This window comes from Equus przewalskii, chromosome 23 (genome assembly GCF_037783145.1).
Source record: "Equus przewalskii isolate Varuska chromosome 23, EquPr2, whole genome shotgun sequence".
NCBI classification, from domain to species: Eukaryota; Metazoa; Chordata; class Mammalia; order Perissodactyla; family Equidae; genus Equus; species Equus przewalskii.
Genome location: NC_091853.1, coordinates 19,174,169 through 19,194,741, shown reverse-complemented (window position 1 = coordinate 19,194,741; position 20,573 = coordinate 19,174,169). Strand labels below are relative to the sequence as shown.

Sequence of the window (20,573 nt, the reverse complement as noted above, 5' to 3'; positions counted from 1 at the left end):
ATAGAGAAAAATTTTTATAAGAACCTAGGGTAAATGAATACTCTAGTTTTGAGCTCGCTTCTTAAAAGATGCGTTCAGTTTAATTCTTTTTTTCTCTTACAGGTGTGAGCCATGCAATGGGAGGGAGAGGAGGAATAAATAGAGGAAACATTAATTAAATGTCTACAAACTGTAATAAATGTGAATAAGATTGTCACATCTGTTTTAGTGTAATGATTGTCGAGTTTAAAAACATTTTTGTATTTAAATTGGTATGCTTATCTCAACATTCTTTATTAATAAAATGTATTTCAGTGTCATTCTTTTCTTCCTTTTAATTAGTCGACTCTTCCTTTGCCCATCGGTCTAAGGACAGTTGTACCAGACTTTGGATAAGGTCTGCCCAGAGCGAGTAGTAATTGCTCTTGCTGTTCTACTAGGCACATCGATGTTATAGTATTGATCTAAATAGAAGAGAAATCATTTTTTTAATTAAAAGAGAACAAAACACTAGAACTTAAAAATGGCTTATGTTGATTATTATACTCAGTGTTTATCATTTTAATATCAGAATTGTTTGCATTAATTAATTGAACTTTCAGACAAAAAGAAAAAAATTACTTTGGCAGATTGACCTTTCACCATCTTTCAATAAAATTAGGTTCAACTCTCCTTTTTCAAAGTAAGAATTTGAGAAAAAACAAGTTAGTTTAAAAAATAATTCACTTGAGTTTTATCCTTTTAAAAAATACATTTCGATGTCATTTATATAGGCAGACTAACTTAAATTTCTGGATTTTTCAAGGAAGAGTGTCCCAGGTAATATAATTTAATTAGTAAAATTAGTTTCTCTAGAACTTCTTTCTGATCTTAAAGACTGTGTAATAATGCAGATCAGTATAGCTTTGTGGCAAACAAGGCCTCCATTAAATGCCACAGATGATAGAAACGAAATACTGTTTTCAGTAGTAATTTTACTCAGTTAATTGGATGTTTTATCATAATAGGTTTTAATCTCATGAAGGATAGGGCAGAATTGAATTCCAATCCATTCAATTTAATTTGAAAGTAAAGGGAAAATCTAAAGTTTCTCTTCACAACAATTTGAGTAAGTGTTACAGTTTAACTTGACACCATTAGCATCAGTGAACACTTGGTGCTTTCGCTTTGATTTTATTCACATTGCGGAGATTAGATCACACCTTTGGGAAGCTGTTAAGATTTTACTTATGATAACTTACCCTTAGAAAAGGCATAGTAATCGTAGCCATCGGGTTTTCTGAGGTTGGGCAGTGATATAGCGGAAGTAACCGTATCGGGAAGTCCTCTCCAGAGCGTACTCACTTTAACTTCATTATGGAGGAAATCTGTGGAGGGCACTTTAAAGATAGCAGATTGAAAGGTGATGTAGTGTGTTGGAAAGAGCGGCTGTTGGAGTCAGACAGACCTGGTTTAGTCCCAGTTTGCTCACTTAGTAGCTCTTTTACCTGGGGTAAGTTATTTAACTTGGGTGCCTTGGTTTTTGCCCTCTCAAACATGGCGTGAAAAATACTTACCTACCTTTCAGGATTGTTTTGAGGGTTACAGATTTATATATAATGTTCTTGGTGAGAGGTACTTGATAAATGGTATTTATTAGAATTAACAAACCTGAATAAAGTGCATTCCTCACCCACAGAGGAAAAGGGTATTGGTCATTCACTGAGGCAAATTGATATTTTGCATCAATAAGCTTAAAGTATTAGAGCTCTTTGGTCAGTAATTATATTTGTAAGCCTTAATCTCTAAGAAACTGTATTACATCTCTTTCTTGTGTAAGAATTTTTATCACAGTAAAAAACATTACCTTTGTCTTGATAAGAGACTCTGACGGGTGAATAGTGAATTCGGATGGTGTGTGTTTGAGAAGGTCCTATAGCCCGTTCGAAGCGGCGTCTCCGAATCTGCGGTGCTTCCCCATACACCGAATAATGGATAGCAGGCCGCCTTCCCGGGCACTTTCTGATGGGTTCCTGTTTATAAATATACTGCTGAATCCTGCCACCTATTGTGTGTTAGAAAAGCACAGATAATATGAAAATTAATTATAATCCCCAAAAAGATGGAAAAGAGCCTTTATAAGGTGGAGGAAACCATCAGTGATTTTCATATTTTTCATAAAATATGTCCAGACGTTAATAATGGCTATTAGTCAAGGGTACACAGTATAAAAATAATTACTAAATCCTGAAATATTTGTTGAATGAATAAAGCCAACCAATTGCATAGTTATACATTTAACTGTTTGAAAGTAAATGATGACATTCTTTATATCAATGACCTGAGAACTCAGAAGGAATGGTGTTTTGCGTGTCGTGAGATCTAAATGCTTCTTACTGCCCCCATTTTTTATTTTTTCATTGAAAATACTTGATTCTAGCCATTAAAGGTATCTTTTGACAGCAAACCCCATAATAAATGGGAATAATGAATAAAATTTCCCTGGCAAATTCTTAAAAGTTTTGTAATTTTGTCAATTATGTAGCACATACCTCTCTTGAAAAAATACACAGATTCAGGTCTGTTCTTGTATGTGGCTATTGAGAGAGCTGCCACTATTTTTCCACTTAGTCCTCCAAATCCTTTTGAAATTAGTTTGGGATACCCTGCATCTTTTATATCATTGGTGAAACGCCAGTATTGAGAATCCTGATAATTTAAAAGAAAAGATGATGTTAACAGCTTTAGGGGAAAAATGGTTAGAAGCTTATTCTTAGATTTAAGTATAGGGAGAAAGTTTTAACTTAGTTAAGTGTTTGAATAAGTTGACCCTTAATGTCAAATTGTGTTAGCTTTTTATTAAATTTTGGTGATAGACTAGTTCATTAAAGTATGGAGACTTTGAAATGGAGGTTAAGCTGATTTATGTTGTCATCATAAACAAAAAATAACTACTGATTCCTCTCACAAAGATACTTCTCTTACCTTGAAGAAGAAAGTTTTTCCTTCGCAGTTGCATCTGGTGAAAACAGTATCAATGGGGGAGGGAATACCCCAAACTTCAGTAATTCTGCGAGGTGGAGATGGTGGGCTGAATGGACGTAGCATCCAGAAATAATGACCTAAAATTGAAAGTGGTGGATCAGGCTACAAGCTGAATGAATACTAAAAAATATCCCAAAAGAAACCAAAAAGAAGAAAATGTAAATAGTTTATCATAAAAACAGATTGAATACGTTAATAAGCATTGTATGATTAGAAGTTTAGTCAGAACTGTGAGTGCTAGTACAGAAGGCAGTATTTGAACATTTCTGAGACTAGCTATTTCTCAAGTCTGAAATTTAGCATACATTTGAAATAGTGTAGTTTTCCAGTTTCTCTAGAAAGCCGCCTGGCTTTGTGACTTAACAGAAAGTCCCCTTATCTCTCAATTTCTTTATCTTTTAGAATTAGGGAGTCATAATTAAATGACTACTGAAATCTCTTTAGCCTCTACTTTGTGTCTGATTTGTTTCCTTTCAAATTTAATCTAAATATAAAAAGACTAGGCCAGCAGACGGTACAGCAGAAAATTAACATGAAATAACTTCTGTTACTCCCCCACAAAGAGTACAACACTGTTGAACACATCACAATCAAGATGTCATTTTAAAATAAAATAGAACAAGGAATACAAATCCTGATGTCACTTCACTTAATACGAAATAAAATTTTTTTTTTGAGGAAGATTAGCCATGAGCTAACATCTGCTGCTGCTCCTCCTCTTTTTGCTGAGGAAGACTGGCCCTGAGCTAACATCCGTGCCCATCTTCTTCTACTTTATACGTGGGACACCTGCCAGAGCATGGCCTTCTGAGCCGTGTCATGTCCGCACCCGGGATCCGAACTGGCGAACCCTGGGCCACCAAAGGGGAACATGAGAACTCAGTTGCGGCGCCACCAGGCCGGCCCCCAAAATTAAAATTTGAACTACCTTTTAATTCCTAACGGTAGGAAAAATCTTAGTAGCAGTTCAAGTTCTTCGTTTTGTTTGTTACTTTAATGTGTCTAATTTTGTTAATACAATATTTTGGTAATTTACTCTCAGGTTCTCATAATATTTTGTGAGGTAAGTTCCTCAATCAGGTTCCCCTCCAAAGCTCAACCCAAACTCCCACTTTGCTGTGGCTCCGGTTCTCATAAACACCAAGAACAGAATGATGGGCAGAAAAAGGAACGTGTGCATAGCTCACCTCGAAATGCAACCAACGTCCCGTTGCGCAAAGTGGTCAGTCCGTCCACTGGTTTACCATTGCATAAATTAGTCTCATCTAAAACAAATTAAGAAAAACTTAAGCCAATATAAAACAAAATGAGAAAAGTTCATTTTTTTCAAATCCATTTCCTCTGTTCACCCTTGCCTAAACTCTTGAAGGGTATAGTTTGAGGCATGTGTATTTCAGAGGTGAAAAAGAAGTGATATATTTCATAATTATTTTACTTAAAGGTAATATTATTTTTAAAGTATAAAAATAAATTATGAATTGGAAGGGGCCAGGTTACCTGATCTTCATGTAAATTAGGCAATTATTAGATGTTTGATCTCAGCATGAAATTCTCCTTTTCAGTTCTGATTGCCCTTGGGAATTGGTTTGGAAAAGAAAATACTATTGCAGATTTTTGCTTTGCATTGTACTGTAAGGATAGACTCCCAACTAAATATTTCTGACGTTCTATATACCATCTCTGCTTGTTACAGAGACAGAGGCACTAAATTCCTAACACAGGTTATTACTCAATTTTCCAAAGACCAACTGAGCTCACTGTGGTTACTCCTGCTTACCTACACTGAAGCTGTAAAATTTCTCAAGCTAAGTTTGAGACGCTGGACAATATATATCAATAGAGTGATACTAAGTCAGGGCATTCTAGTTCAGATAGACTTATGATGATATTACCAATTTTTAAAGTGAAGGTAACTCATTCTTATTACCTGAAAGCATGGGGTTGATGCCAATGCCCAGATTGGGTCCTCTCACTAAGAAATCAGGACCTGGAATAACTATAGGAGTTAACACATGGGGCCTGAGAATCACGAGAGGTTTTTCTCCTTCAGCAGCATCTGCATCTTCATTCTTTGGATTTACTTCAATCATTGCTGAGTTAGGAGTTTGGTTAGGGCTGGTGGTGGTTTGGAGCATGGCTTCCGCTAAAGTGGTAGGGTTCGATTTGGGCGTTGTTGGTGTAGTTATCTTTGGGGGAATTGGTGTAGTCTTTGGTTTTCTCTTACGTGGTGTTTTGGGCTTTTTGGTAGAAGTGGGCTTTCTGGGTGCTTTGGTTGGCTTTTTAGGTTTAGGAGTTGTCACTTTAGAATGAGTAGCTGTGTCTTTTGGTATAGCTGTTGTTTCTTCCAGTTTATTTATAGTTTCTTGGGTTGTAGTTGTTTTTGTGGCAGTCATTACTTTGGGTGCAAGAGTTGTAGCTTTGGGAGTAATTTTGGATGATGTCGTAGTATCTTCAGTTGTAGACGTTACTTGCATGATTGTACTTGTTACTTTGGATTCAGTGGTCTTTTCTTCTGTTGTAGTTGCTGTCTCTGTTGTAATTTTAGGTGCAGCGGTTGTAATTTCAGGTATAGTATGTATGTCTTTTCCTGTTACCTTGTCTTTAGCTGTTGTAGTTACTTCAGGTTTGGTCACTTCGGGAGCCTTGGTCGTAGGTACAGCCGGCTCCTTGGGACTGTTTTCAAGAGCCTTTGGTGTGGGTTCTGCAGGAAACTCAGGAGTTGATTCAGCAAGATTCTTGGGAGTAGTGGGAGGCTTCATGGTGGTAGTTGTAGTAGAGGCCTCTGAGGTGGTTGGAGCAGGTGTCTCAGGAGAAGTTGGAGCGGGCTCCTTGGGGGTGGGGCTGGGCGGAGGCTTTTTGGAAGTGGCCAGAGCAGGTTCCTTCGTGGTGATAGGTGCAGGCTCCTTAGGGGTGGTGAGTATAGGCTCCGTGGTGGTGGTGGGAGCCTGTTTCTTGGGGGTAGTGAGAGCAGGCTCCTCGGGGGGGGTGGGTGCGGGCTCCTCAGGGGTGGTGGATGCAGACTCCTTAGGGATGGTGGGTATGGGCTCCTTAGGGCTAGTGGGTGCAGGCTTCTTGGAGGTAGTGGGAGCTGGCTCCTTAGGGGTGGTGGGTGTGGGCTCCTTGGGGGTGGTGGGAGCAGACTCCTTGGAGGTAGTGGGAGCGGGCTCCTTAGGGGTGGTGGGTGCAGGCTCCTTTGGGCTGGTGGGAACGGGCTCCTTGGGAGTAGGGGGAGCGGGCTCCTTGGGGGTAGTGGGTGCAGGCTCCTTGGGGGTGGTGGGAGCTGGCTCCTTGGGGGTGGTGGGAGCCGTCTCCTTGGGTGTGGTGGAAGAGGGCTCCTTGGTGGTGGTGGGTGCAGGCTCCTTGGGGGTGGTGGGTGCAGGCTCCTTGAGGGTGGTGGGTGCGGGCTCCTTGGTCGTGGTAGGTGCGGGCTCCTCAGGGGTGGTGGGAGCGGGCTCCTCGGCGGTGGTGGGAGCGGGCTCCTCGGCGGTGGTGGGAGCGGGCTCCTTGAGGGTGGTGGGTGCGGGCTCCTTGGGTGTGGTAGGTGCGGGCTCCTCGGGGGTGGTGGGAGCCATCTCCTTGGGTGTGGTGGAAGAGGGCTCCTTGGTGGTGGTGGGTGCGGGCTCCTTGGGGGTGGTGGGAGCGGGCTCCTTGAGGGTGGTGGGTGCGGGCTCCTTGGTGGTGGTGGGTGCGGGCTCCTTGGGGGTGGTGGGAGTGGGCTCCTTGAGGGTGGTGGGTGCGGGCTCCTTGGGTGTGGTAGGTGCGGGCTCCTCGGGGGTGGTGGGAGCCGGCTCCTCGGCGGTGGTGGGAGCGGGCTCCTTGAGGGTGGTGGGAGCGGGCTCCTCGGCGGTGGTGGGTGCGGGCTCCTTGGTCGTGGTAGGTGCGGGCTCTTCGGGGGTGGTGGGAGCGGGCTCCTCGGCGGTGGTGGGAGCGGGCTCCTTGAGGGTGGTGGGTGCCGGCTCCTTGGTCGTGGTAGGTGCGGGCTCCTCGGGGGTGGTGGGAGCGGGCTCCTCGGGGCTGGTGGGAGCCGTCTCCTCGGGTGTGGTGGGAGCAGACTCCTCGGGGGTGGTGGGAGCAGGCTCCTTGAGGGTGGTGGGTGCCAGCTCCTTGGTGGTGGTGGGAGCCGTCTCCTTGGGTGTGGTGGGTGCAGGCTCCTTGAGGGTGGTGGGTGCGGGCTCCTTGGTGGTGGTGGGAGCCGTCTCCTTGGGTGTGGTGGGTGCAGGCTCCTTGGGGGTGGTGGGAGCGGGCTCCTCGGGGGTGGTGGGTGCGGGCTCCTTGGTCGTGGTAGAAGTGGGCTCCTTGGGGGTGGTGGGAGCGGGCTTCTCGGGGGTGGTGGGAGCCGTCTCCTCGGGGGTGGTGGGAGCGGTCTCCTCGAGGGTGGTGGGTGCGGGCTCCTTGGTCGTGGTAGAAGTAGGCTCCTCGGGGGTGGTGGGAGCGGGCTCCTCGGGGGTGGTGGGTGCAGGCCCCTCGGTGGTGGTGGAAGTAGGCTTCTTGGTGGTAGTGGGAGCAGGCCCCTTAGCAGTAGTGGGAGCAGGCCCCTTGGTGGTGGTGAGAGAAGGGGATTTGGTTGTAGTTTCAGCTTTGGGTGTAGATTTAGCAGGAACTTCAGATGCGGGTGCAAAATCTTTATCAGATGTTTTCTCTGTACTCTTTCTAGCTGAAGTAGTCTTCTCATTTGCACTAGTTGAAGTCTCTTTATTTGTTATCTCTGTCTCTTTAGTTTCAACTGTTGTCTCCTTATTGGGTGTTGAAGTTGTCTCTTTGGATGTATCAGAATTAGGTGGAAGACTGGGTTTAGGATTTATTGGTTTTACTGTTGTAATCTTGGGAGATGTAGTAACTTTGTTGCGTTGGGTGGTAGGAATCTTAGGAGTTGGGATGAGCATGAAATCACCATTGTCCAGTCCACTTCCAGCTTCATCTATAACTGGTGGTTCTGGAGTAGGTTTCTTTTTAGGAGTTCTTTTCTTCTTGCTGTCTTTTACTAGAGAAAAAAATACATGTCTTTTATTGTAATCGTTTTTTCCTTCTTTAATAGTGACATAAAGATCCTTATCACTGACTAGCAGTGTGTCTCTAGGCAAATTGCTGCCTCTAATCTGTCTATTAATTTACTGTGAAATGGTAAATACTCAACCTATCTTATTTGGCTATTTTAGGGAATGAATAAGATAAGGGGTGAAAAGCACAAGTGAAACTCTACACAAGTAACACATGGAAACAAGTGGCGACTGAAATTGCCAACACAATCAATAACACTGAATGCATCTCTCTATGTTTAAACACTCTTTGCCCCTCACTTTCTCCACTCCTCTTATTCCTCATTGCTCAGTGCCCTTTCCTTCCTCCTGGAAACCTAGTTCCAACATCTTGTAGATTCACTACACCAATTGCCTCAGAGGCCTCTACAACTGCACCTAAGGGCTCTGCTCCAGTCACCTCCACAGTCCTTGCTGAGCCCTGTTTCCATAGGCATGGCTGTTAGCCGCTCTCTTTCCTCTGCCCACCTAAACTTGACAGTCCCAGTGGATATAGAGAGGTGATTAGGATGCCACGGCAGCAAAAAGACCCTGTCTAACAGGATTTCCCATAGCAACTACCCCATAGGTGAACTACAGAGCCCAAGGGGCACATCACTGAGATGAGTTCCATTTAGCAAACATATTTTGCACTTCTATTGTGTGCAAGACTCTCTGAATGACTCAAAGATTAAATATCTGGCTATTCGGCAAGAGAGAAGACTTCAAGAGAAGTCACAACCACCCAGGAAATAAGTTCTTCAAAACTCCAGTATCCAGAATTCAGTATTTCCTGGAGAAAGAGAATATATTTTAGGAATTCAGGAAATTATGAAAAGCAGAACAAAGGGAATCTCTTTTCAGGAGGTAACAGCCTACTCTGTTGTTCATTCTCTACCACAGAAAAATCAGCCAGATATGACATGCAATTTATTAGGAAAATCATAAAGAGGATCTGTAAAATCTGGATGATAATATTGCCTTTCCAAGAGAGGTGTACGAGAATTTAACGGATTAACATTTTAAAACACTTAAAGTAGTACATGCGTTTGTTAAAAAAAAAAAATCTGAGGAAGGAAAAATGAAAACGCAAGGATGATAGAGGAAGAAGGAGGAGAAAGAAAAATGATTTCAGATAGAAAGGAATTCAAATAGAAAACCATAAATAATCATCTCTGGTGCCATCCTGTGGTTCCACGGTTGCTGCTATAGCATCTTTTTATTCCTTTGTTTTAAGGAGTGGTTTCTTAGCTGCTTGGCACTAATTTCCTATGGAAGTTTTCATTGGTATCTTCTAAAATAATTTTTATAAAGCTATACACCCCCCCCAAATATTGAAATGTCCTCAAATCATTCTACCAACACACATTACTTTGACATAATGATTGTTAGCATGGCATTGATATAGCCTTTGATCTTTATCAATGCTCAAACCTTTGGGTTTCTTCTTTAATTCTCTATTAGCAGCTGAATTTTTGGAAGACTTGACTTTCCGAATAGTTGAAGAGGAAGAGGAAGAGGAGGAGGAAGACTCTTGATTTTCAGAAACAGAATGTTCTATAAATCAAATAAAAAGGTTGATCACACCAACTGTGATTTAAAGCAGAAAAGAATTGCCAGTCCAAATACAAGAAATGCTGTCCACTAGTTTACAAATGTCTGTATTCTGCCTTTATTTTATCCGTAATGTAATCAATTGACATTTTAATTTAACTGTTGGTTAAAAGCAACACACTTGAGCTGATCACAAATACAATATAACTGTATGACTTTCTTATATCTCACAGAATCTAATGATTCTGCAAAGAAAATCATGGGCTTTTTTGCTTGTTTGTTTTTGCTCTTGTTTTACAGTAACACTTGTTTCTTCTGATTATTTTAACCTAGACCCATCCATATTGGGTTTGGTAAATAAGGAAAATAAATACCTGTTTATATAAAACAAGTAAAAGTGTAACGAGCCTTTAATGACTCATAAGACTACCCTGTTCTATGAGAAGTCTTGTAAAAGTAGGCCACCTACGGTTATTTCATCTCAGAAACCTCCTTTTGTTACAGCTGTCATCTTCCTACCTTCTATTATTTCCTCTGATTCTATAACTTTCTTAGTCTTCTTCTTGTTTGATTTGGGTGAACGTTTGGCTGTTGATTTGATGGTTTGAGATGCTCCTGGAGGCGGAGGCGCAGTCTTTGAAGATGGTGGTGATGTGGGATTATGCACTGAGGCCAAGCAAGACAGGTGGGTTAACATCTTGTTCATATTCATCACAACACTAACTGTGAAAGGCGTGGATGTATCTGGCTCCAAAAGTAGATGCTGGTGAAAACCAGCACAGGCAGGCTCTAGCCCAATGCTAATGACTCCAAACCAATTAATTCTGAAGATGCATTGCTATAAAATATTGGTTCTCAAATTGTTATAAGTTATGACAGGGAGGAAATGCTTAGGAATCAGAAGACCTGAATTCCAGTTCTAGGCCTGCAAGACTCTACCATTGTGACCTTGGGCAAATGGGTTAACTCTCTTGAACTTCATTTTCTTGCCTGCAAATTGAAATGTTTATTCTAGATGATTTCTGAAGGTGTTTCCTTGCCTAAGAAATAATTGACTCTATGAACTCCATCCCTTGTGCCAGCCTTCTGTGATGATAAAAACAATTACAGCATGTGGATGACAAGTATTTGTGCTCTCAAGAAGAGAAATATAATTACATTTTTCCTGTTTTCATATTCATTTAAATCAAATGGTGCCAAATTACCTTTCATTTATTTCTTTAAGTACAAAAGTTCTACATGAATATTCACTCTTATAAAAATTTCACACCTTGCATTATGCTTTTCTCAAAATTTGTTGCCCTTCTCCAAGCTAAACAACGGTTAACAGTTTGACATGTGTCTTTTAAGCTTTTTATGGCCCCTCCTCCCACTCCTTTTCATGTCTAGAAGAGAAGAGCTGGGACATGTTTTGATCTTGAGGAGCCAGAATAAAAAGGAGAGGAACTTCTGAAAGACAAGAAAGCAGAGAACAGTAGGGATGCTCTGGGTGGAGGAGAGGTGAGAGAAATCCTGCTGTTTTTACCAAACTTCTCCTCAGAACTCCTGCTGCAGTCTCCGTCAGCTGACCACCATCTTTCTCCTCCCACCCAACAAAAACGCTAATGCCTCAACTTGAGAAAGAGTTCTGCCACGTACTAGCCAAGAGATCTTGAGCAAAACAATGAACCTCTTGGACTGTTTTCTCACCCACATGCAGAGGCACTTGACTGCTATGATTCCTTTGATTCTTGAAAAGTTATGATTTTGAGACATATGGATGCCTACAAGCAGTATATCTATAGCAATCTTGAAACAACTAAGTGATGAGTCGCAAGATAGTCTGGTTGTTATTTTTAAAAAATAAAGTATTGAAGCTTTGAGTGCTTCCTTTATTTTCACTTGGAACCCTGACTATCTCTGTGAACTCTGTAAAGGAAGCTTACCGTCATCAATTTTGTTAATTGAGTTCTACGTAAACCTCAGGTAAACTGAACTACCACTTAGTAGCATGAATCATTGTCTTTATTAATGTGTTCTCTCAATGCCTTGTCACTCTCTAGCCATCCTCTCTCCCCACCGGTCCTCTGCCCAAAATAAATGCTTAGGTTTTTGTCTCACAGCCAAAACAATTATGAGGACAATGAATAAATATGTATCATTCATTGTGGGTCCTTCTGAAAGCTGCAGGAACTCTGCACTCTGAGTTTTTGGTTACCAGAGTGTTACCTCCACTATTTTTGGAACGCTTTCCAATGAAAACACTGAACAGTTAAGAAATGTCCCTCAACTATGCTGATTAACAGTTTTCCATCCTATTTCTCCACTGTTCAAAAGAAGCAGGAGGTACAGCCTTGTTTAAATAAAATAAGATTATGCAAGCCATGCTTATTTTCAATTTTACCTCCACAAATATTCTTGTTTTAACAAAGTAGGATTTAAGAACAAATATTTGGTAAAAGAAAGGAATTCAGTATTTAAGTATATTTTTAAAATCTTGGTTTTTTGGGTAAAATCTAGAGGGTTCTATTATACTTTCAGAATACTCCTCCAGGACCTGTAACTAGAGAAGAGGATTTTCAAATGGGACTATGCCTTTTTATTGACTCCATCACACAAAGGCATTAGGTTAGAGACTATTGGGGAGACTGTAGAGATGAGAAGAGAAGTACAATGAACAGTTAACAACTTCTTGGTAGGTTTGCCTGTAAATTTAATGCCTTAAACTAACACAGAAATGTACTAGTTCAGAGAATATGAAAATGTCGATTCTGTCCTTAAATATACGTTCAAAAACATTGACGCCAAAAGCACAGATAGCTCAAAGGGCAGTTGATTTTGTGAGGTCAGCACCATTAGGGTGAGACAAGAAATCATCAAACGCGTTGGTTACTGTTGATTTAACCTGAAATTGAACCATAGCTGAAGAAAAAAAGCACGTCCATTCAGCCCCTGTTCTCTCTGTTGCTCAAGTGGCGATCTCTGGGGCTCCCGGGGCCTGGCTGAACCCGGGATTGCTGCTACAGACTTCCGTTCTTTAATTTCACCTTGGTGAAACAAAATTAATATGAAAGAGCTTGTATGTTAGTAAAATCAAGACCTTAGATGGAGTGTGTGTAGGCATTGTCAGTGAAGCTCAGACAGGGGCCCAGGTGCGGCTGTACCCAGAAGCATCTTGGGTACGGTGATGCTTACCTTCTTCACAGAAACTCTCATAATCGGAACAGCACTTGCCGTACTTCTTGCAGTCCGCGTCACAGTCACACTCCCTCCCTCTTTCAAAGGACTCGAAGCAGCGACCTTTACAGGAAAGCTCTACCCAGAGCAAAATAAGACATTGTGCATTATTGATGATGCAGCCACACCCGTATATTGATTACCATTTCCCACCTTACGGCTGACTAGAGTTCCGAAAGTACATATCTATGTCCTTTATTTGGAATTTGGAGGACATCACCCAGGAAGAAATGGATGGTTTGCCAAGTAGAGACAGCCCAAGTCAAGAAAGAAATGTGGCTTAGGGAAATTTTCTTGCCCTTCAAGGCTCCCAGAGATACCCCAATTCTGCTTGAGTCATTTACAAGTACAGACAATGGAATACTGGGAAAAGTCTAAATTGTGAAGTATCTTTCATATGAAATCCCTCTGTCCTCTCCTCTGTCCACCACCGCTTTGTAATAGATTTTTGTTAATTGAACATTCAGATTCTACAATAATACGTTCCAAAGAGCTGGCTTACAATGAGCCACTATTTAGGCTCGAAAATTATCTATAACGCAGAGACCTTTATTATGACAAACTAGGCAAGGTGTAGAGATGAAAGATTTCAGCCTAATCCCATGGCATGGACCATGTAAGAGAGGGCTGCTCATTTCCCGAAAAGTCTCAGTTAGAGGCACGCTGACTCACCGAGACCTGTTTGAAATAGTTACCTTATACATCACATAAATTGTACAACAACATATTTATCAGCTTCACATGCAAATTTTAAAGCAAATGTAACTTTGAAACAATTTTAACTATAATTTTCATAAATTGAATATGGCATGTTTCTGTGTTAACAAAATGGAGAAAAATATATTCAAATAAAATACCACTCATAATTTAAAATTCACATTCTTTGGGTTTTAACTGAAATTCTTCATTAAACACTAATGCTTCCTCTTTAAAGCGACTTTTTCAGGTAATTTAGAAATATATTAATATCGAGAAGTCAAATGGTAGACAAAATTATTTTACATCCATGGATTCTTTTGATGAAACTATTGAAGGGCCCCATCATTAAGCAATTATATCTCTGATTGGTAGTAAATAATTACTCATTTCTATTTACTTAATGACTCCCAAGTCACACTATTCTCTATTTAAAACAAGACATTTTCCTTGGCACTAGTCAATAACCTTGCGCAAGTGACAAATTCCCACGCCTTCCTCACCCTCCCCCAGTAGTCACAAGCTTTGATGCTATAGTTAGGTACAGCACACTGCAACATTTATGCGAGGAAGGGAAAGGCACTTAAGCAAAAAGAGTGACATAGTGTGAAAGCAGCACTGCAAGGGGGCACGGGGACTCTCACAGAACAGTGTTGCTTGACGGAGGAGACACCATCTCGCAGGACTTACCCGAGGTGCAGACTTTCTTGAAATCAGGGCAGCACTCCATGTAGTATTGGCAGTTAAAATCACAGTTGCAGGTGGCATCTCTAGAATACCCTTCCCCACATCTCCCTGCACAGCTTGATAAATCTAAAATTACACAATACTAGCGTGAACATGGCCAAACCACTTGACAGAAGGGAAGAGATCTAACGAGGAGGACAAAGCCGCGGGGAGAGGGAGAATTATATTGACTAGAAAAGGTTGGGAATGAGAGTTAGCAACGGGTCCAGTTGATTGTTGCCTGATCTCTTAGGTGACATTGATCATGCCACTTTATTCTTTACTAGACTGAGAAGATAACTACGCTTTTGAAAATCAGGCAAAATAATGGCTTCGCATAAAAGGGGTGATCTTTCTGGGGGAGGGGTGGCAGCTACAGCTCATTGATGCTGCTGAGATAATGATGAGGTGCCATTTACTGAGCATGTCTGTGCTGGGCACTGAATCACATGTTATCTCTAATGCTTATGAAAATGTTGCCAGGAGAGTATTAACAGCCCTTTTTAGAGATAAGGAAGCCGAAACACGAAATTGTAATAACTTGCTCGAGGGCACCAGATAGTTAATAGTTCCAGTGTATATATAGGGCAGGTCAATTAATACCTATTAACTATTTGTATTGACCTCTTTCACTCTCAGAAGTGTCCTGATTTGCATAATAAATTATAGGGTCATCCTAAATTAACCACTCACCTAGAATTTAAAGTCGGATATGTCTGATTCTAAAGCCCAGATTTTTCCTACCCAATTACATTGCCAGCATGAACTTTCCTGGACTTCCTCCTCCCTTTCTTGGTGGTGATAACTGGGGAAGTCAGATGCTTAAGACGACTGCCAAAGTGAGTACAAAATAAATAACTCTTGAAATAGCATCTGGGCATGAACATAAAGGTCATGAACAGAGTTATTCTGGGCAAAACAAGAACAAAGGCATAACTATCCTCAACTATATTTTAAAAATCATTTGGAAAACACCTTGAAAACCTCCCTGAGAGATAACCACAGAGATGTAATTGGATCCATCCCTGGAATGGAAACGGGCAGGTGCAATGTCCTAAATCCACAGAGGGACGTTGAAACACTGAAAAAATCTCAAAATAGTGAGTCTAGGAAAGGTAATGTCTTAATACACAAATAAAACAGTAAATATTAGGACAACTCTCAGAACTTTTTGCATACATTTGTACACAATACACAACAAAAATGCATATATAGTGTATGTATATAAATACATATATTATATATAAAGAAAAAACAGAATGGGAAATGGTCAAGAAGGCAAGAAAAGCAGACAAGACAGCATCAAAATGTTGTTCTTTTACACTTAGCATATTTCTGCAATGGGAAATCAATTTTCTTTACAGGAAATGTTTAGTTTCATAAATGTCTGTCCTACTTTTATTGCTATTAATTTTAACAGCTAATTTTAAACTCATTTATTTAAAGGAAAATAAAACTGTCTTACTGAAAAACCACTTTTTATTACAGAGGAAAGGTAGATTCCGAAGTGCCCCCAGTGTTATGAACCTTGTAATATTATTATGAGAAATCAGAAGGGTCTGGAGATAGCAGAATAGTCATCATTCCTTATGAAATATTTATATTTGCTTTCACGCATTTTTCCATCTTTTCTTATCTAAATGATTCTGAAACTATGTCCATGGCAGGCAGTTATCTCTCATGCTCAGGTTCATGAGAATTTTAACTATTTTACTGGAAATGTCTACTTTATAAATGTAATTTCATCATAACAATCATGGACCTTGATTTTTCTTCTCTCAGATTTTGCTTATCAAAGAAAAAAGGGAAACAAAAATCCCTAGATTGATATTTTTGTCATTACTCAACATTGATTGCATGCTGGAGACTTTTGCTAAGGTGATTACATCGAATGTTTTCTAAAAATGAATAAGAAGAATTGTCATCCAGGACGACTCTGTTTTGAAGGACTGTGAATAGTTCAATGTTATAATATAAAATGACATTCACATCTGTGTAAGTCCATATCTGGGTGAATATTCCTTGTAAGAAAGAGAGCCCATCTTCAAGATTAAAAAATGTCATTTGAAACTTTGTTAATGTTCATTGGAATATGATATCTACATCTACATGGTACTAAAATGACTTTTTTTTTTTTAGAGATTGGCACCTGGGCTAACAACTGTTGCCAATCTTATTTTTTCTGCTTTATCTCCCCAAACCGTCTCCCCCCCCCCTCCTTACACAGTTGTATATCTTAGTTGCAGGTCCCTCTAGTTGTGGGATGTGGGACGCCACCTCAACGTGACCTGACGAGTGGTGCCATGTCCGCGCCCAGGATCCGAACCCTGGGTCGCCGCAGCGGAGCACGCAAACTTAACCACTCGGCTACGGAGCCGGCCCCTAAAATAACTTATTTATCAACAATTTATTCTGTAAAAGACTAGTTAAATTTCTTTGTAACCATGTAGGCAAAAATTACCTGCTACTTAAATATTATTCTTTTCAGTTAATCTAATAATATTGTATCACTCCAGCATAGTTTTATCATTTAAGTGCCTGTATTTTTTTAAACTTTTGGAAGAACCACAAGAATAAAGAACACAAAAGTTATTCAATAGAAGCTCAAAACTTCTTGAAAGCTTCCATAGTACACGAGGAAAAAGTGAGAATTCCAAAATATTTATAAATATGCAACCTACGCTTTACATAATTTTAAGATTGTACTATGCATTAAACTCAAACAAATGTACATGTTTAGAAATCTATTTCTTTTGTTGTCATAAAAGTCAGAACTGAATGATTAGCAATAGCTGTTAAATGAAAGTATTTTTGATGGTTAAGTTACCTTGAGAAGAAACTTCCTGAATGGAGAAAATAGAAAGCAGCAGCAACAAGTAAATGGGAAGTATTTTCCACTCCATGGTTGTTTTCGGGCACCAAGCCCTCACTGAAAAGAAAAGAAAAGTATCAGAAAAGTCCTCTTTAATCTCGCCACTTCTTTATGCCTGTGCTACATAACAGTGTTTCAGTAACTCTTAAAATGCAATTTAATGATAAAACCGTCCTATCTTGAGACAAGACTATGAAAACTAATCAGCCTTAATTCCACAGTAAATATTTGATCATTAGATTTAATCTGATGCAGAAGAAATCATCAAGTCACCATCTCAGTCATGTTATTGATCATTTTAATACTTAGAATTTCCCCAAACAGAAAACAGCCTTATCTTAAAACTTTGTTCAAATTATAGCAGGTACTTACAGTGGAAGGTTTAAACCCGCTCTTGGGAAAAAAGAAAATAATGAGCTTCAGTAAAATTTAATTTAACAAGCAGAAGAGTTATCCTTCCAACTTTCCCTTAACTCTCAATATAAATTTATAAGCTTCAACAGGTGTATTGCATACATATGACCCTATTCAAAACTTTCCAACTACTGTCCTTATAAATCTTTTTCAAACACCTTTAATAAAGTATATTCCTATTGAATTGAAAACACATTTAATTCCATGAGGCAAGTTAACTTTGACACTTACCAGTAAAAGGATAGATGAATTTCTCCAAAGTCCTGGGTGTCTTATATATCAGTGCAAATATATTGCGGTGAATCAATTAGTCCAAAGGTTAGACAAAATCAACAGTGACAACCTATGAAATCAAACTTTCCTCATTTATTGGAAGAGGGCCCAGACGACCAGACTTAGGCAACATCTGGAAAACACTTCCATTAAGAAAAATGACTACTACAAAATAAATTTAGATTTATCGGCCAAAACACACTTTTAATTCCTAAGTGAAGTGAACAAATTGTTCTGAGATGGTAAATCCCTCTGGCAGACTTCAACTAGTATATTGAAGCAGCAACTTTAAAATAGTCAAATGCTGATATCATTGCTTCCTTTTTTTTCCCAGTTAACTCCAGCAAAGAGTGGCTTTGAAACTTATCTAGCATTAGTTTGTGGCATAAATTTTAAGAACTTACACTATTAAATCAACTGTGCATTTCTTTTCTTGAGGATTTTCATTTTCGCTGAGCGCAGAAAATAGGTTCTCAACTACCTAAATGATGATCTACACTGTGGATTTTCTAGCTTCCTTTACCGTGTAAAAACCTGCTTAAAAATTGTACTGATATCTCTCTTAGCCTCTTTATTTAAGCACAGCAGTGTTTGGAGAAAGTCTTTTTTTAGTACTAGCTTAGCTTCCTTGCCGCAGAAAATGTGAAGTATCAACGTTTCAGAGTTGAGAGAGCTCAGTTCAAGGTTTTACCCCAGTTGGACATGGAATGTTCCTATTCAAAACCTATCTACCTACACCAGGCCTAGCCTATGTCCTAGCATCTCCCCGAAACCCTCTTAGGTCAATCCAAACCCCTTCCAGAATCATAGTCAACAAACATACTCCATTTTATTGAAATTATCTGTTCATCTGTCTCCTTTCTACCCCCGCCAACAGACTGCGATTTCCGCAAAGTCAAACGACACCTATATCTTAATTGTCTTGCCAGCATCTTGTCCAGTGCTTCCCCAAGCTTATATGTTTAACACTTGCTTGTTGAACCAAACTGTTGTAACCTGGACTCCACTGTGCCCTATGTATTTGGTAGATGTTGCATTTAATGATCACAAAATGCCTTTAAGTTAAATATAATCATTCACATTTTACAAATAAGATGAAGACCCACAAATGAAGAATCCGTGGCCCATCTAAGGATACATGAGGAGTAGGAGCTGGAGCCAAGATTTGAACCTATGTCTTTTCATTCTAAGTTCCGTCATGCTTCCACTATATCCAGCTCCCTTTTGATCAGAGCCATCACTTCAGTGCTTAAATGTAATACTAAATTTTACTCCTTCACGTGTATTTGAGGGTCTATGAGATTGTGACCTTTGTAAAGGCAGGGATTATGCCATAAACATCTCTTTTGCTCCCGCAATTCTTATTCTGGGCTAAATACACGATGTATAAGGATAAATTAGAGACTATCTACTCACTTATAAATAATCTCTTTTCCCTGGGAACTACCTCCCCACCTTTAGGGACATTTCCCTTTTAGCCACTTTTATATACGTGATTTTGCCCTATCAACAGCTGATAGGATTAGGAATAGAAACCTGAAATAAACTGGCCAATATGTTTTACTATCCTGGAAATGCAGAAATGGGATTCAGAGATTACAAGTCTGTCTATGTGGACGTATAACATGTACAACTTCTGATCACGGTCTAAAGAAGTAGAGAAAGTTCTTCAGAATATACATATGCAAATGAACGAAGTAGCCACGCAGAGAGCAGCAGAGAGAGTTCTGATAGCTTTCTAGGTCTTGGATCCTCCTTGTTCCTGAGACCCAGGTGACTTCTTCCTCAATATCTTTATGGCAGATTCCCTCTTTGGGAGTGAAGATGGCTAAAGATGCTTTCTGTTACTTCAAATCACTAATCAATACACGGCAGATGTACAAAAGATCCTGTTGGGTGGAATTAAAACAAATTCTCTTCACTCTTAGCTTTACTGAGGTCAAGAGGAGGAAGCTAGAAGCTTTGTGACTTTTTCAAGTCTAACCTTTAAAGTGTTCCGTTATTAATTGTTTGAAATGCTGGGAAGACCAAGAATATCAGATACAGAGATACATACACACACATATTCTTAAAACAAATATAAATTTCTTTCTGATTACTGCCTTTTAGAACTATCCATACTATCATTTTCCTCCTTTGGACAAATTCATTGTGATGATGGCAAATGACATTCTTAAATTGATTGAATGATCTGCTCTAGTAACACTTCTCCTTAAGTCCAAGTTTTAGGCTTGGAAAATTCACAAATAAAATACACACACATGCGCACGTGCACACATACACACACGCTCTTTTATGGCCAATAATAACCTGAAACATATCCATTAACACATTCTCATTGTCATCAAACATGTTTTCTCTGCATGACAAAGTATGAAAAAGAGTGAGAAACTTTATTCAATGTCAAGTTCATGAGGTTTAACTTATAAAGAAGTATACGATTTGTGTAATTCTATTGGTTAATGAGGCTGTCTGGGTAAGTAAAGTTTGCCCTTAAAGCATGGAAGCATGTAATTTTATCTATTAAATATATCTTTACAAACTGTCTTAAACACTTCATTCTGTGAATATTGGGCCATTTAACTTTCTTTCTTGATCACACAGAAATCATTCCATTAGGTTTTATGTTCCTCCTTTGAGATTTCTTTACTCATTAAAAGTGTTCTCTTAATGTTTACTTAAATCCTATCTAATTGGGATAAAAATTATCCCGAGATTGGTTTTTGGTATGGAGGAGATGGAGACAGTCGGGTAAGGGGAGATGGAGAGGACGCAAAGAGTGTTGGATCCTATACTCATTTTCT

General features: G+C 39.8%; 2 protein-coding genes across 8 annotated transcripts in view; one reads left to right on the top strand and one right to left on the bottom strand.

Annotated features, from left to right (window-relative positions):
- TPR (translocated promoter region, nuclear basket protein) overlaps positions 1–299 on the top strand; it is a 55,218-nt gene extending 54,919 nt beyond the window's left edge. For all 4 annotated transcript variants that reach the window (XM_008514090.2, XM_070591159.1, XM_070591158.1 and 1 more), the window contains exon 52: positions 103–299. In XM_008514090.2, the coding sequence (XP_008512312.2) occupies positions 103–158 (56 nt within the window). In that variant the 3' untranslated portion in view covers positions 159–299. The remainder of the gene's footprint in view (positions 1–102) is intronic.
- Positions 235–17,849, bottom strand: PRG4 (proteoglycan 4). 4 transcript variants are annotated; one of them, XM_070591160.1, is made up of 13 exons: positions 17,728–17,775; positions 17,038–17,139; positions 14,175–14,297; positions 12,747–12,866; positions 10,092–10,238; positions 9,453–9,575; positions 4,931–7,984; positions 4,191–4,268; positions 2,944–3,080; positions 2,511–2,667; positions 1,826–2,023; positions 1,221–1,358; positions 235–443 (listed from the first exon to the last, which is right to left on the bottom strand). In XM_070591160.1, the coding sequence occupies exons 2-13, from the start codon at positions 17,111–17,113 to the stop codon at positions 346–348; spliced, it is 4,449 nt and encodes a 1,482-aa protein (XP_070447261.1). In that variant the 5' UTR covers positions 17,114–17,139; positions 17,728–17,775; the 3' UTR covers positions 235–345. The 4 variants fall into 4 exon arrangements, with proteins under 4 accessions (XP_070447261.1, XP_070447262.1, XP_008512308.2 ...); XM_070591161.1 differs by lacking the exons at positions 9,453–9,575; positions 10,092–10,238; positions 17,728–17,775 and adding an exon at positions 17,455–17,473; XM_008514086.2 differs by lacking the exons at positions 14,175–14,297; positions 17,728–17,775.
- Positions 17,850–20,573: the final 2,724 nt, after the last annotated feature.